The 16086-nt window shown below is 56.1% G+C and overlaps 2 protein-coding genes across 2 annotated transcripts; one reads left to right on the plus strand and one right to left on the minus strand.

The window, feature by feature from the left end:
* The first annotated feature begins 3033 nt into the window (after positions 1–3033).
* On the plus strand, positions 3034–6096 carry VRTN (vertebrae development associated). Its single transcript, XM_085301740.1, has one exon. The coding sequence runs from the start codon at positions 3034–3036 to the stop codon at positions 5059–5061; it is 2028 nt and encodes a 675-aa protein (XP_085157866.1). The 3' UTR covers positions 5062–6096.
* A 3244-nt stretch (positions 6097–9340) lies between these two features.
* SYNDIG1L (synapse differentiation inducing 1 like) lies at positions 9341–14610 on the minus strand. Its single transcript, XM_085301843.1, has 3 exons — positions 14179–14610; positions 12614–12751; positions 9341–10401 (listed from the first exon to the last, which is right to left on the minus strand). Exons 1-3 carry the CDS (start codon positions 14605–14607, stop codon positions 10243–10245), a joined length of 726 nt encoding a protein of 241 aa, XP_085157969.1. The 5' UTR covers positions 14608–14610; the 3' UTR covers positions 9341–10242.
* Positions 14611–16086: the final 1476 nt, after the last annotated feature.

The raw sequence follows: 16086 nt of genomic DNA on the forward strand, positions 1-16086 counted from the left end.
CCCGGCGAGCCAGGTGAGTGCGGCCCCGCGTCCTCCCGCGCTCCGGGGCCGTCTGTCCGTCCAGTCCCGCCGTCCCCTAGACGGTGGGAGCCGTGCGCCGGGCCCCCTCCGGCGGGGCGGCGCCCGGGCCTTCCTGGGGCCGCTGTCAGGTGCCGCCCGGCCCGGCCCGGCAGCGCGGGGCAGCGCCAGCGGCGCTGGCCTGGCCTGAGTACCGCGAGCCCGGTCCTCCCGCCCGGGCGGAGCCGCCGCGTCGGGCTCCCGGCGGAGCGCGGGGGCCGGCCGCGGGCGCGGGCTCTCCTCGCTGCCTGGCCCGCTCTTTGCCCCCCGAAACCCCGGAGCGCTCCGGGGTGGTGGTGTTCCCGGCCYGGGTTCCCTCTTCTCCCCGCTGCTCCTTTCTCTCCGCGCTGCCCTCGGGGAGCTGGGCCGGGTCAGTTGTCCTCCTTTCGAAGTGAAGCCCTCGCTCTGGTGATGGCTTGAGTGCCTCACAGCCGGGGGTCGGGAGCGAGAAGAAATCGGGAGCCTGGCCGAGCGCAGGGCAGCACGGAGGTGCTCGCTCCCGCTGCCCCCTCCGGAGCAGCCAGGCTGTTCCTGCAGGGGCTTTGGGGCGGGCGGCAGGGACTGCCTGCCCTTTCCCTAGGACAGGAGGCTGCAGCTTCTTGGATTCCTTCTGCCTTGGGGAACTTGCACTACTGGATGCCACCAGCCCATCAGTTCGGGTGAGGGAATGTGATCTGCAAGTGCTCGCTTATCTGCTACAATGCAAAAGTGGCCAGGTTAGCTCAAACCACCGTTATCGGTGGTGGAAAGCTCGCTTGGTCGCCTCGCCGCTCGGGCGGCCTGGGGAGCACTGGTCTGTCGTGTTTGGCTGGCTCTGCTGGGGGTGTGCAGGGAACATCCTTGCTCCTGAAGGCTCGGGCTCGCTGTATGGAGGGCGGCTAGGTTTGATTTGGCCATGAGCCAAGCCCCCAGCTGAGCCCTGTCCCTGTTTCTGGCAGTTCTGACACAGCTGGGCCCTCTCCATGCCYGGAGAAGCTCCTGAGGGCCCATGAGCTGGTGGACTGGCTTCAGGGTTGTCTCAGGGATCTCATTGCTTGGGCTCTGGGCAGAGGAGCTGACAGTGGTTACTGCTGGAGAAAGCGAGATACATCCAGCTCTTCCTTTCTTCCCAGCCTGCCCCTCCCCCCGGTAACWGGGGGTGGGAAATGCCCATCAGGTCCTGAAGACCAGGTGTGCTGCTGATGCCCCCTGGCAGCAGGATGAGAGCCTGATGGAAAGGCATCCCCTCGCCCCTTCCAGGCTCTGGAGCGCCCTGTGTCGGCCCTGCCTGGCCCTTGCGGTAGGGGCAACGCGCTCGGGGTTGAAAGGGGAGGCTGCCGTAGCAGCAGGATGTTGCAAGTCCTRGAAGGGTTTGGCAGGCTGTGGAGACTGAGGACTTGAGCTCTGCCTGTACTTGCAGCTCTCTTCTTAGCCATGTGTACTGAAGAATCCCGTTGTTCCACTCCTCAACCATGCTTTTTTTCAGCATTGGCTTAATCAAAGTATTGCTCTGCAGAATAAATCTGTATGAACCTCTAGGAGAGCAAAAACCACAGACCTGGCTCCAAGAAGCAAGCACAAACTTGGTTGGAGCAGAATTCTAGGACAAGTCCATCTCTGCTTCACAGCTTTGGCCTTTCTGTATTGTTTCTCTGATACCCGATGCACCACAGATGCAAGAACAGCTGTAAGAGAAGGCTCAGACTTCTGCACACCAACCTAAAGGAGACCACAGAGGAGCTTGGAATAAGGGAAGGGAGTTGATTGACTAGCTGTGGCCCGATTAAAGACAAGGGTCMGTAACAGCACAGAAGCCTCCTTGTGGTGAAGTAGCTTGGATGTGGCAGCATGATGGTTTAGCACCTTGTTTCACGTGGTCTTTAGTCATGGCTAGGAATTGTATTACCACTGCTCTGACATCTACTATCTACAGTAGGGTACAGGGCTGGGATGTTTGGGGCTGGGATGCATGGCCGTGGGGACCAAAGTTGACAAGGGGAGGATGCAGGTTTGGCGCTTTGGGTTGTCTGAGTGGGACCTGGCCTGCAGAAGGAGGAGGGAGGACAGCATTAGGACAGGTAGGGATGGAGAAGGAAGGGAGCTCCATGCAGCCTCTGGACTACCAACCCAGCACCCACATGTGCTCCATCTGCACTGATGAGTTGCCTGGGAGCAAGCTCCACCTGGGGCCCACCAAGGCTACTCTGCTTCCACTATTGACACTGCTTTTAGGGGCAGCTGCTTCTTGCCCCTTCTCCCTGGCTGATGGTTGTCTCTGCTGAGCAGCAAGTGACATCTAGTGTCAGTTTAGGTGACAGCAACAGCTTAGGTTGGTTGGGGCTGTTCACCCTACCTCTGGACTTCTGTGACAGTTGTCAGAGATGCACACAATGGTTGCAGCTGCGGAAATGGCTCTGTGCCCTGCTTTGAGGAAGGGAGAAAGCGCCTTGCTTCTTTTTCTGTTGGACTTACCACCCTGAAGTCTGTTTCCTCCATGCCCTGAGCTGTCCTGCATGGTGCTACTGTCACAGATGGGCTCCTATAGAGAGAAACACTTCCCTTTCCAGGGAAGTTCTCTGCTGGCTCTGGGTGCTCGCAGTGAGGTGGTAAAACAGAAAGGACRAAGCCCTTACTTGTGGGGGAGCCAAGTGCGGGGGTGAGGCTGAGCACGAAGCTGAGTGTGCAGGAGGTAGACTGTGGCCTTGTTTGCTCCTTCATCCTGGTCAAGTGCGCCTGGAGACTGTGCGCTGTGCGTACTGCCCACAGGAGGTCACTGGAGAGCAGGCTGAGCTGGGTTCCCTGTCTCGGGTCTGTCTGTGGGGACTTGGGCTTCCTCCCCCATCCCCAGGACAAAGGAGAGCAGAGGCCTTTCCACCTTCTGCCTCCCCCAGTCTTCCTGGCCCTTGGGAAAAAGCTAGACCTGGAGGCCTGGCCTCTGGCAGTCTGGAGTGTGCACAGTCTTGATCTCCAATGACTTTTCTTCTGTCTTCCTTCAGGATGATCCAGCGGCACCAGCTGGTGCAGTCTGTGCTGCAGGAGCTTCAGGAAGCCACTGAATGCTTTGGTCTGGAGGGCCTCACCAGTGCTGTGCTGGAGGCCGAGAGGACCCTGTCATCTTTCTCCCTGCCTAGCTATTGTGGGAGGCAGCTCCAAGAGGAGCTGGAAGTTGACTGTGTAGCCCGGAGCCTCTATCCTGAGGATGCCCCAAGCAACATGCTACCTCTGGTTTGCAAAGGAGAGGGGAATCGCCTCTTTGAGGCAGCCAGTGTGCTGCTCTGGGGCAACCCCAGCCTGAGCCTGGAGCTGCAGGTGCGTACGGTGGTGGAGATGCTGCTACACAAACAGTACTACTTGAATGGCATGATTGACTCCAAAGTGATGCTGCAGGCTGTTCGCTACTCCCTCTGCACTGAGGAGTCCCCAGAGATGACCAGCCTCCCCATGGCTATCCTGGAGGCTATCTTTGATGCTGACATCAAAGCTACTTGTTTTCCTGGCACCTTTGCCAACATGTGGCACGTCTATGCTCTTGCCTCGGTACTGCAGTGTAACATCTACTCCATCTACCCCATGAGCAACTTGAAGATACGGCCGTACTTCAATCGGCTCATCCGGCCCAGGAAATGTGGCCCACGAACCTCCACGCTCCACATCATGTGGTCAGGGCAGCAGCTCTCCAAGCAGGTCTTTAAAGCACAGTATTTTGTGGCCGTGGTTGGCCTGGAGGAGCTAGAACCCACTACCCCTTTGCCAGAGCCTCCTGTCCAGCCCATGAAAACCCTGGAACTGCTGAACAGTGACCCCCAGCTGACCTACTCCAACCTGCGTGACAGGTACAGCATTACCAAGAGCACCTTCTACCGCTGGAAGCGCCAGTCTCGTGAACACCGGCAAAAAGCCGCTGCACGATTTGCAGCCAAACACTTCCTTCAGTCCTGCTTTCAAGAGGGCAATGTAATCCCCCTCCAGCACTTCCGACAAATGTTTCCAGAAATCTCCCGATCCACGTATTATGCCTGGAAGCATGAGATGCAGAGCATGGTCAATGGTGATGCCTCTGCCCTGGCTGAGGCCCCGGGGTTGCGAGAGCTTCACAGGGATGGCCCMAAAAAGGCTGATGTGGATGAGCCTGCAAATTCAGGGGGAAGCTTAAGATCTCAGAGTCCTTCCCTAGACCCCATCCAAGCAGGGATCTTCATGCAAGGAGCTAAATCCTACCTAGAGAAATGCATTTCCATGAACACTCTGGTGCCTTACAGGTGCTTCAAGCGCAGCTTTCCTGGCATCTCCAGGTCTACTTACTACAACTGGCGAAGAAAAGCAATCAAGGAGAACCCGAACTTCAAACCCCCCCAGCCTCCTTTGGATAACCAGAAACCTCTAGTGATAGGAAAGCAATTCCTGCAGTTGAAGCCAAGCAGCTTACCTGTTAGGAAGAGGCTGAATGGACACCAGCCAGCCCTCAGGAGTCTCCTGCAGCTCAAACCCTCTCTGTGCTGGAGAAAGCGGCTGCGAGAGATGGCCAAGAGGCAAGTCCAGCAGTGGCGGCTGCCATTCTGCAAGTTCCGCCTGCGCTACCCGTCTCTCTCCTCCACAGCCTACTGGTTTTGGAAGGGCAGCAGCCGGGCGCTCAGCAAGCATCGCCTGCCCTGGACCAGCTCCTGCCAGCCATTGAAACAGGTTACTCCCCTGGTACCTCAGAGGGCTGAGGCAAGCCTCAAGCCCCAGCTCCAAATGGGGATGGCTACCAAGCGTCTAGACAAGCTGGCACCGGCCACTCCGTACAACGCCACCATTTCAGGCTACGCCATGTCAGAAAGGGCCAACAGCCGGATGTTTGTGATGGATGTGATCGCCACTGCCCAGTTCAAGGCACAAGCCAAGCTGTTTCTGCAGCAGCGCTTTGAGTCGAAGACCTTCCCCACCTACAAGGAGTTCAGTGCCCGCTTCCCTCTCACGGCTCGCTCCACCTACTACATGTGGAAGCGTGCCCTGCACGATGGGCTGACACTCGTGGATGCGTGAGCACCACTTGCCGGCTGGCTGGGCCACAGCTTCTCCGCTGATGTGTCCTTTGGTTCTCTGGTGGGGTGTCCGGGCCATAGCCCTGTTCTAGGTTTTGTTCCTGTTTGGTTTTGTTTTGTTCCTAGTCTCTGGTTTTCTTTTGTGTGGTTCAATCAGGTTTGAGAGCATCTGCACAGTGCCTGTTCCCAGAGATGGGAGGAGTGGAAGGAAGGCACTGGTCTGTCTGAGCTGCCCCGAAGGAGAGGGGCAGAGTGGTTTTGCCCTCTCCTGGTGCTCAGAGGGTGAGTGGGGGAGACAGTCCTGTGCAAGTGTCACAGGATGATGCCAGCCTCTAGTCTGTAGTTGAGACAGGACTTGAAGGCCTCTCTGCCCCAGGTGTGTGATTGAAAGAGTAATATGGATGTGTAGAACCAAGCTTGGAGGTGCCCAGCCTCCCCTTGGCAAGCACAGTAGCGTTGATCAAACTGGGTGAGGAGAGATCTCAAAGAGGGCCTAGCTTCAGGGGAGCAGCATCTTTGATCTGCTTTATTCCTCCTAGCTAGTGAGAACAAAGGCTTAACCAAGCTGACATCAGTGCTGACCCCAGGTTTTCTGACCTTCAGTACCTGCCTCTGCCCTGATCTTCCCCAGAGGGACCAGAGGCTGGTAGAGGAGAGGGTTTGTTCTTGTCCCCGTTGTAGCCTGCTGGGGTTACGCTAGGTTCCCATGCTAAGCTGGGAGCTGGTATCCTTTGTAGGTGCTAGAGAAACTGTTCCTGACCCTTCTGCTCTTGCAGCAGTAACTTCTTTCATGTGAACCTTAACTTTCTCACAGCTGGCATCTGCCTTATTTTCTTTGGCTCCTTCTTCCCAGCTGCCTGGGAGAAGGTGTCAGCCTACTGTGGGATAGAGAGACCAAAGCTTGTGGGTCCAGAGTCCCTGCTTTCCCTGAGCCATACTGCAAGCTGAACACGATGTGGGCATCTCCTTGCAGCAAGCCAATGGCAAATGTGGAGGCATATGTCTGACTTGTAAGAATTTAAAGCAATAAAGACTCTTCCACTCCCAGTCCTGTGTGGTGTCGCATTCTTGAAGGTGTGCTGCTGGGGCGAGGATTCTTCCCCTCCTGTCTGTGAGGTGCCCTGCGTGCACCTTAGCCTGTGCTACTGTGAGGGCTCTTTCCTGCTTGCTCAGACTGGCATGGCCATGTGGTGACCGACTGTTTGCCAAGGCTGTCTCCAGGCTGGGCCGGGCTGCAGAGGACAACTGCCTGGCTTAGCTTCTCTAGCTGCTGCACCTGGCCTGTGGGGCTTGGCTGCTGCTGTGGGTGGGGGGTGTACTGCTGGCCCTAGACCCCCCCTTCCACCTCCTTCCCATTAAAATCAGCATCTCCTAGGATGCAAATGTATCCTGGAGTCCAGCCGGGGCATACCACTGCCTGGACATTGTCATTCAGGAATGTTTTTGCTGAAGCAAATTGCCCATTGAACCTCCAGGTCAGAGCTGCCTTCCGCACGTCGCAGCGATGGCTCAGCCGGGGTTAGCGCCCGGATGCCTCTGCTCTCCTTGGCCACCCGCTGAGGAGCGGCAGTTCCCACCAGCAATCCCTAAGAATGACTCCCTGCACGTYGTTCTGTGCAATTTCACCCTGTCTCTGCTGCTCTTGTCTCCAAGGTTGCTCGTTTTGCTTTATTCTGTATTTCTAAACTCTCCTGATTTTTGTCTCATTAGCAAATGTTGTCCCCTCTCCAGCAACCCAAGCTTGCTATGGAAAACATTGAATAATATCAAGCCCTGCACTGATCCTCGAGGATCCAAAAGACAAAATGCCTGAGAAAGGGAGAACTGAARAAGCTCCTCCAGGAGGCAAGAACCGCATCTTTCTGGTGCAGTTTGCAAGCGGTGACCGGATGCTCTCCCTGAAAGCTGCGATTGCAGGTGGCGAACGGGGCCCGGGCAGATGTCGCGTGGCCACGCCGCTGTTTCCAAGGGCTGTGCAAGGCGTCGGGGAGCCCTGCCTGCGCTGCGCCCCTTCGTCCCGCACAGCTGCCGCCTCCTCCTTTTTGTTATTTCTGACATGCATTTTTTTTCTTTAAGCTCAAGCAAATCTCTGGAGCCCGTGCTTTCCCCGGCTGCCGTGGCTCCTTGCCCTTCTGCCTCTCCGTTCTGCTCCGGGGGCTGCAGCAGGCGCTGGGTGCCTGTAAGAAGTGGTTCAGCAGCAGTCTCCGTGCTGCTGCCTCAGATTTCCATTTCCCCGTGTTTCCCTTCGTTTCCCTTCAGGCTCGTTTCCAGCTAATTTCCTCATTTGCATGATGCTCCCGCACAGCCCCCTCCGTCCCCTTTACAACATCGGCAGCCACTCGGGCTGCAGGGGAAAACGCTCTTTTATTCTGCTGGCCCCATAGCAAGTCTTCCCCCTTAGACATGCAATTTAAAAAGACCCAAGAGACGAGCTGGGATGCCGGCGCAGATTGGGACGGGGGCTCCTTCCTGCTACCGCGGACCCCGGGTACGGCTCGGGACGCCTGCGGGGGCGAGAAGGGCTCCCGGCTGCCCGGGGCTCTGTGCATACCGCGCCGGGCCCCGGGCGCTGCTGCGGGTGGGCGTGCGTCCGGCCCCGGGGCGGGTTTGCAGCTCGAAGCGTGGCAATCCCTCTGCTTTTAGTCRGAGCAGCTCCAGGAATTCAGACTTAGAATAAAACTCTTCCCGTCCGAACCCCGCTGTGCTCCCTGCGTGAGGAGCCCGCTGCAGCTCCGGGCACAGCTCTTTGCCMGTTCTCCTGCCCTGCTCATGTATTCGCAGGGACAAACCACCCAGGAAGGCTGACTGCATGCAGGGGAGGGGAACGAAACCCATCCCTCGACTGCTGGACGAGGTTGCCCCTAGCCTCTCCTCTCCAAGCCACCTCACGTCTTCTGGACCCCCCGGTCCTTCCCTGTGAACTCACACTCTGCTCCATAGTCATAAGCAAGGCCTGGTTGTTCATTCCTGTTGTTCCTATATTTCCAACCCTCTKTAAGTATATTTTATTTTGTACTTCTACTATACACAGAGCAGACTGAACTCAAATGATGCTCCAGTCTCCCTGCATAATTCTTGTCCACCCACATGCAGCAAGAGGCCTATGCTACCATGCTGTTGCCGGTGTTAGCCTCTTGCTGTGATCTACATTGCTGTACATCTCCCTCTGAGCTGCCCAGACACCAGCTGGATTATGATTTCCTTAGRGAATTGCATAAATGTCTTCAGGTTTAAGTGTTTTCAGCACTCCCGGAGCAGCATGCAAAGCTCACCTCCTTGCTATGCAGCTCCGTGTTATCATACTCTTTTTTTTCCTGCTCTTTTATTAGCTCTTCTATGTTATAAAACATAATGGGAACCTTCAGAACAGCTTCTGAACAGGTCTCTGATGTGCTTCTCTCCTGTATGGCTCAAGTACAACAGAAATCGCAGACATTAACATGCTTCTGTAGGATGATATGCACATTTGAATGATACACAGCTCGAGGAACATGCTGAGCCCCTTATGGAGGTGGCTACAGTGCGCGCAGAAACCCCGGGAAGAGGGTGAGGGGAATTCAGGGTCTACCTAGAGCTGCTATCCAGGGGGAGAAGGAGARGTAAGGGGAGGAATGGCCAGGRCGCGGGATTATAAGGTGGGATATTGGGAGAAGGGTGGCATACGGAGCAGCAGGATGAGGCTGGGCAGGTTCCTTCAAAGCTAGCTCTTGGGGCAGAACCATTGCCCTCATGCCCACCTCTGAAGCACTTGTGTTGCTGACAACACACAAGGAAACAAAAGAAAGGTGTAAGGAAGGGAACGTGCTGTTTCCTCWTCAGCAGAAGTGCTTGGATGGACGGACATACCCCTCTCCAGGGTGTGGAAAGAGGTGTGTTGGGGGGGGGGGTGTCACCCCCCCCCTGTATCTTCTTGTCCTCCCTCCAAGCCTTCTCCCTCTCTGGATCTTGTCCCCTCGCAAACATCACTCACAGCCCCACGTTACGTCAGCCTTTCCTTGCCATCCTTCTCTGTGCGCAAGCTGCTGCCCTAGCGCCGAGAGTGGTGTCCTTCGGGCTTCCGGGGAAGCAGCTGTGGCAGCAGACCGACCCTCTTCTCCTGAGGGATTCCCCAGCAGTGGCGGTGACTGGGCTCATGTTTCTCACATCTGTAGGCAAGGGGCAATGCTTGGGAGCGGTGCCTTTGCCCAGCAAAGCCCCGATCTACGGTGAAACCTGGGAGGTCTGGGCAGGACTCCCTCTGCTTCCCCCCCCCCCCMCMCCYCCCTTCCCTGACCCTCCTAGGTCGCTTCTTGGGCAGAAATTCCCACTACAAGTCTTTTGAATGTCCAAGCACCGGGGGACGCCAACCTGAGTGGGGCTCCGAGTTGYAGTTATCATGATTGTCATTATTATCACTTGAGAAAACCTTGATGTCTTTCCCTTCAACAAGCTTCAACAAGTCAAGTGACTGTGCACAGCTGCTAGACTGTGGTTCTCCTTGATTCTCATGTGGAAGGGGCAGATGATCAGTCTAGTGGCAGGGCCAGCCCCCAGCTAGCTTGGATCTGGAGTGTCTCTGCAGAGGGGATGCCGAGGGCACCCTGGAGCATGCCCTTTAATCATGTCTATGCTGTGCCCTCCTGCTTCGTTGCAGCTGAAGGGCCAGGTACCTCCCCACGGCACTCAAATGAAAACACTGTCCTTATCACAGAAGTCCTGAAACYACACCATGACCCTGGTCTCCCAGAAGAGTGATGATTCCCTGGTGCATTATCCCCTCTCCTCCCCGCACGCCTCCTTCATGGCATGGGTGAAGCCTGGGAGATAACTGATGGATCTCTTTGCGGCAGGCCTGGGAGGGGAAACAGGTGCCCTGGYTGTGGTGGAGGTGGTGCCACCAGGCTGGCAGCAGCGTGACGCATCACTTTTGCACCTCTTCCATGGGAGAAACGTGTTCGCCCTGGTCCCAGCACCCAGGTCGGTGCTGAATTTCCTGCCAGTGGTTGGCATCATTCCACAACATCGGGGAGAACAGGGGTCTGTCTGTTGTCTGTCTGAAAGGGGAAAGAGCCTGCGCAGGGCACCCGAGCCTGGGTCCTCCTGTGCAAGTAGCCCTTGCAAGTACCGGCGTCCTGTGCTCCACAGGAACGCTCGATCCCAGGAGGGCTGGCTGCTGGGGATGGCGTCGACGTGCGGGTGGCAGCTATACGTGGCCCCCTTTGGAGAGATAAGCGATCAGTGCTACGACGACCCCGACGTACACTCCTGTGCCAATGGTTATGGAGAGCGCAGCGAGGAAGAGAGCTCGTCGGGAGGCTGAACTGGCCAGGTGGAAATCTCCTTTGGAGACAGCCTTACTGGTCTGCAAAGAGAAGGCAACGTGTAAGGGGCTCGTCACACAGCCTCGGCCTCTCGGACTGGGAGAGTCGGGCGTGCGAGCTCTGCGGGGAGCGGGGTGGCTGGTTCCAAGCGGGGGAACAGCACCGTCAGCTCGATTTTATGCCCACAGCGCACTTCTGTGCACGCTGAATTTCAGGCCTAAGGGGAAAGGAATTATATTTGGATAGTTTCTTTCATTGAAAGGAACATGCCCCGGGGTCTTGCAGCCTTAAACTGTACCATATGGAGCGGGATGGTTGCTGTGGTTTTTAGGGAGTGAATGCAGGTATTTTGCAGAGGAAACTGCCTTTGCTCTGCTTTCAGGTGGAGTTTTGGAAATGTTCATTGCTTATGACRGCACCAGTTTGGCCTTTTTGTCTGTCTGTGCATAAGGGCATGCACGGAGCTGTGCCTGTGCAGAGGCTGGGGCTGCAACTTGTCTCGTTCAACTGCAGCAGCTCGGGCGTCCAAACGGACACTCATGAAAACAGGCACTTCCAGAGGGCTGCTCCTTCGTCCGAAGAGAGGAGKCTCAGATTAGCAGCTGCCTCTCTGTGCTGACTTGAGTAGGGCCCTAAACAAACTGCTGCATTTTTCGACTCCTAAATTATCACAGATTGAATCCTAATCTTGTTACTTTGCAGCACTTTGCAAACAGACTTTGATGCTTTGAGTGGGCTAACTGGGAAGTCTGCTGATGCTCCGTGCTTTTGCTGGGGTCTCTATAGTTATAAAGATCTCAGGAAGAACACTGACTATATCTTGGAGCCATGGCTTATATGATTTTTCAGCACACAACTGCGTCAGCTGCTCTCTCCTGGCCACTTCATCGCATGAAGGCCGTGAGAGGCAGGGAAGCACGGTGGGATGGACAGCAAGGGGCCCAGAGGGCCAGGATGGCTCAGCACAGGGGTGCCACAGACACGTTTCCCTGCATCTCCTCTTCTTCTGCCTGCAGATTTTGTCTCAAAGGGCACCAGAAGCTTTGGCCATTTGTCTGCACACTCCGGATGCCTGGGAGCTCAGCCAGAGCCATGAGTAGGCTGCTGGACTTCCGCAAGTCAAGACAAATGGTTGGTTCACCTGGGCATTGCCTCTGTGGTATGGACCAGATACCAATATACCCTGTGAGTGGCACCACGAAGGGGACTGGGTGCCATCCCTTTTGACATGAAGGAACAGGAGACCATTTAATGAAATATTTGTGTGTGTCTACACACATAAAGAACAAATCTGCAGAAATTACTACCAGCCTGCAGGGGCTCATCTATATGAATACCTGCAGCAGATCTACAGGAACTTCAGGCAGGATCACGGATTTGCAGGGATCAGCCTGGATCTGGGTATTGCAGCACTGGGAAGTTATTCTTTCAGCCAAAGACYTTGGTACTGCCTCATCTCAGAGCGAGGACGCCAGACAGTTTGGTCAGTTGGCCTGGCTATAYTGATACTTTATTTTGTCTGCATCTGGTTCTCAACTGAAACCTATTTAGACTCATAGAATCAGTAAGGTTGGAAGGGACCTCTGGAGATCATCTAGTCCAACCTCCCCGCTCAGCAGGGTCACCTACAGCATGGTAGACACGGTTGCATCCAGGCGGGCCTTGAAGAKCTCCAGAGAAGGAGACTCCACAACCTCTCTGGGCAACCTGCTCCAGTGCTCCGTCACTCTCACAGGGAAGAAATTCCCCCTCACGGTCAGAGGGAACTTCCTGTGCTTCAATTTCTGCCCATTGCCTCTTGTCCTGTCACACGGGACAACTGAAAAGAGTTTGTCCCCGTCCCCTTGACACCCTCCCTTCAGGTACTTGTCCACACTGATCAGATCCCCCCTCAGTCTTCTCTTCCCCAGCTCTCACAGCCGTTCCTCACAGGGCAGGTGCTCCAGCCCTCTGATCACCTTCGTAGCCCTACGCTGGACTCTCTCCAGTAGCTCCATGCCTCTCTTGTACTGGGGCTGAAGGGCAAAGCCTCTGCTCTCCCTGCAGAGGCTGTGCAGCAGTCCAGGAGCACGAGGCACCCTGTGCCTCAGCCCTCAGGGGTCCAGGCATCACGCGGAGGGGAGCCTCAGAGGCCAGGAAGGTGCCCGCTCCCCTCTGAGCGGTCTCCGTGGCTCGCGGGACCCTTGCTCCAGCAGCTCAGCGTAGCTGAGCACACGCGGCCGAGTGCAGGAGCCAGCCTGCAGCATCTCTTACCCCTTGGGAGAAGTAGAAGGCAGCGATGCCCAGGGGCCAGAAGCAGCACAGCATGGAGAAGAGGGCCAGGCCCAGGTGGTCCCGGGGAGGAAGCATCAGGAAATGGTCCTCGCTTTCACTGTCACTGGAGGAGTCGCTCTGCAAAACAGATGATTAATTCAGGGCCAGCGCGGGGCTCGGGGCTGCCTCCCCGGGGAACATCAGGCAGCTTGTGCGAACGCCCCTCGCCGCTCGTGGGCCTCCACGCCCCACCAGCAGGTCCATGAGCCACCCGGGAGCTGAGCTGGCCCTGCCATGCTGTCAGCGTCCCAATGACCTCGCACAAGTTGCGGCCCCATCGGACCCTCCTCCTCCTCCAGCCTGCCCTGGGCCCTCCCCTTGCGGCTGCTGCTCTCTCCTAGCCCCAATACTATTTCTTACGCTTATGACCTGCAAATTCAAAGAATGACTTCCCAAAATATTTTGTCATCTCAGCCTTGTTTGATAAGAAAACACGTAGCTCAACAAATTCAAAAACGGAATGGATTCTCAGCTCCCTGCCAGCGTAAATGCTGAGCTTGCTTGGCGGGGGCCTGGGATTTCCCTGGGAGATATTCTTAAACTGAAATGTCTCGAGCTTTGGTGGAACTGGTTGTTTGTCAGCTTAAACAAACTTAAACAAAATGCCTTAGCCACAGTAGGGACTAGGAGATCGATGTCTTGCTAAACTAATTTAGAAAGTGAGGGAAAGCGCTTGAATTGGAGCCTCCACCCCAGTGGTGATTTGCCCTGGTGTCCTGGCAATTGCACCTCTCAGGATGGCAGCAGTGGTTTTGCCCGCATGCGGGAACTCTTGTCCAGCAGACCAGCCTGGACACGACAGGCCCCTCCGGGAAAGGCTCACGGAAGTGGGCAGAAACCATGTCAGTCCGAAAAAGCCATATTGCCAGTATCTAAACCAGCAGAACTGTGCCAGGTCATCAGATGTGCGCTCTAGCAGGCTCTGGGGACCCTCTCTGACCTCGGGGTCCTGGGGGAGGTTCCTGGCCCCTGCACCACCAGCCAGCTGTGGGGATGCAACGGCAGCGTGAGGCTGCTTTGCCAGCTCTTACTCTTCCTTTGCAAGGTTCACTCTGTCTTTWTATATTAAGCTTTTTCATGATTGCTGGCATCAGACTTGTGAATTTTACTGCTGTTCAACATAGTTGCTATCTCCCATTAATTCCAGTAACACATAAGCCCCAAGCTGTCCTCGTCAAACCCTGCGTTATCCGCGGGGTCTTGCAGAGACTGACCCATCTCCYGTTCTCCCCTGGGGGGATGCAACCCAGCTGCCATCAGGGAAGCTGACCTCCTTCCGAGGTCTGCAGTGAGGAGAAGGGAGTAGAAATTACACGGAGAAAGAAGAAACATTAGATGCACAGAGGAAGACTGCTTAGATAGAAAAGGGTCTGGGAGGGAAGCTATGGGAAATGAGAGAAGGGAAGGGAAGGGTCAAGAACACAGAATAAATGACCAAGAATTTGGCTCAATGGCCACAATTATCAGAGAAGGATTTGGTGCTATTCCACCCTTGCAGAGCTCACCTCATACTCCTGGAGTTCCTCCTCCTCCACCTCGTAGGACACAGTTTGGATGCGGATGTCACTCTCTACCAGGCATGACCCTTGTGTGTTGCATCCATCAGCACCTTCAGATGAGGCCTCTTTGCTTTCCATAAAAGTGGTCTCACAGCTTTCTGTCTTGCTGTCCTTGGCCTTGAGAGTGGTCTCATCCTTCACAAGGATAAAATTGGGSCCATATAAGGCTTCAACAGCCAGCTGCAGGGAACTGGCATCCAGCAGCTGGTGAGTCCTGGCACYGCCAGTGTTTTGGAAGATGTAGGAATAGAGTTTCCCCTGGCAGCGATGACTGGGGTAGTCCTGGCTGTGATGCTGGTGGTAAGAATAGCCACTGTGAAGGTGCCCATTGGCCTTGGCCAAGAGAGGGTTCTGGAGCTCGCGCRCGCTCTCCATCCTGGCGGCGGGTGGGGAGGGTGGTCCTGAGCATGCAGAAAGAGCAGGAACAAGGAGGTTGTTATTTCAGCAAGGCAAGGAAGAAGAAAAGCCTGTTGCCCGTGCGGAGGTGATGTCAAAATGAAGCTAATGGGAACAGTAGGATGTGGCAATGCTAGAGAAAATTAGATCCTTCCCCCTTCCACGGCTCGAACACTATCTCAGCAAACCGAGTATCTCCTCATCTCTCCCCGGCTGGTGGTAAGATAAGGACGCAGCCATGCAACAAGATGATCTGATTCAGACTGGATTAAGACGTGGTTTTGCTGTATCTATAATGCATCTTGAGAAGCCACGTGCAGGCTGAGAGGAAAAGACCTACTACATCGTTTACGCTGGTTCTCAATTGTGCTGCTACAAAGGTAGCAGACAGCACAGCAGCAGATAAGGCGCCGGCGTCTACTTGAGGGGCCTTCCTGACTTCCCAAAGTGGAGGCGCGCACTGAATTACAGCCCTCCAGGCRTTACACATTCAGCTAATGGCTCTCACAGATGAAGGATGTTTTCTAGGCTCTTTCAAGGCTGAGCCGGGGCTCAGGGGCAGCTAGGAACGGAGGAAAGGCGGGAGGCTGGGCTGGGGACRGTCTGGGCAGCGTCTTGGCTGGGGTGCCGGCTCAGGGAGTACTGGCCGCAGCCAGCTACACAGAGGAACAGAGGGGTGCACAGGGGAGAGCCCCGGGGCTTGGTCCGCGTCGAAATTACGGCAGATTGAGCAGACAAGCATCCCACCAGCCCTTTACTTAAAGCAGCTCAACCCCAGGGCACGGCTGGTGGCCACGCAGCCCCAGCGCTGGGCCATCAGCTTCAGACGACCCTGAGTCCGAAGCGGTCCCCACGTACGAAGGCATTTTGTCCACACTTTCTTCCTCAGGAAAATCTACCTCCCTGTTTCCCCAGACTGCTGAAACACGCTGTTTGTAACAGCAGCGCTGCTTTCACATGGAAATTTCTGAGATGAACTATTCCAAGCCCTCTCCTTCTGAGCAGCGYTTGCTGTTTTGGCTCTCCAACCTCCCCCCGCCTTGGCACGAAGAYGGGGTGCGGTGAAATACCACAGTCCCCGGGAGACAGACACGATTCCCTGGCGCTGCTCGTCCCCGAGCGCCGGGTCCGCGGCAGCCCCCGGCAGGCGCCCAGCTCCGGGCGTTGGCCACCCCAKCGCCGCGCACCCCCAGCGCCACCTCCTCCGTGGAGACCTCCGTGGTCGCTTCCCCCGCGCTACGTCGGGCAGCAGGGACACGCTTCCACCGCGGTCCCTGCGGCACGCCAGTCCTTCCAATAGACGGCACATCACCTTGGGTTTTAATCCATCCTCGGGAAGAAAATACAAATAAAGGCGTTTGAGGGGAAGGCGCGAGAGCGTGAAGAGCCCAGTCACCTCCCAGGCGACTCCGGCCGCCAGGTTTTTTCCATGCCGCACAGGTTTTGGTGCGGTATCCA

This window comes from Rhea americana, unplaced genomic scaffold (assembly GCF_003343005.1).
Source record: "Rhea americana isolate MKP2758 unplaced genomic scaffold, rheAme1 scaffold_18, whole genome shotgun sequence".
NCBI lineage: Eukaryota > Metazoa > Chordata > Aves > Rheiformes > Rheidae > Rhea > Rhea americana.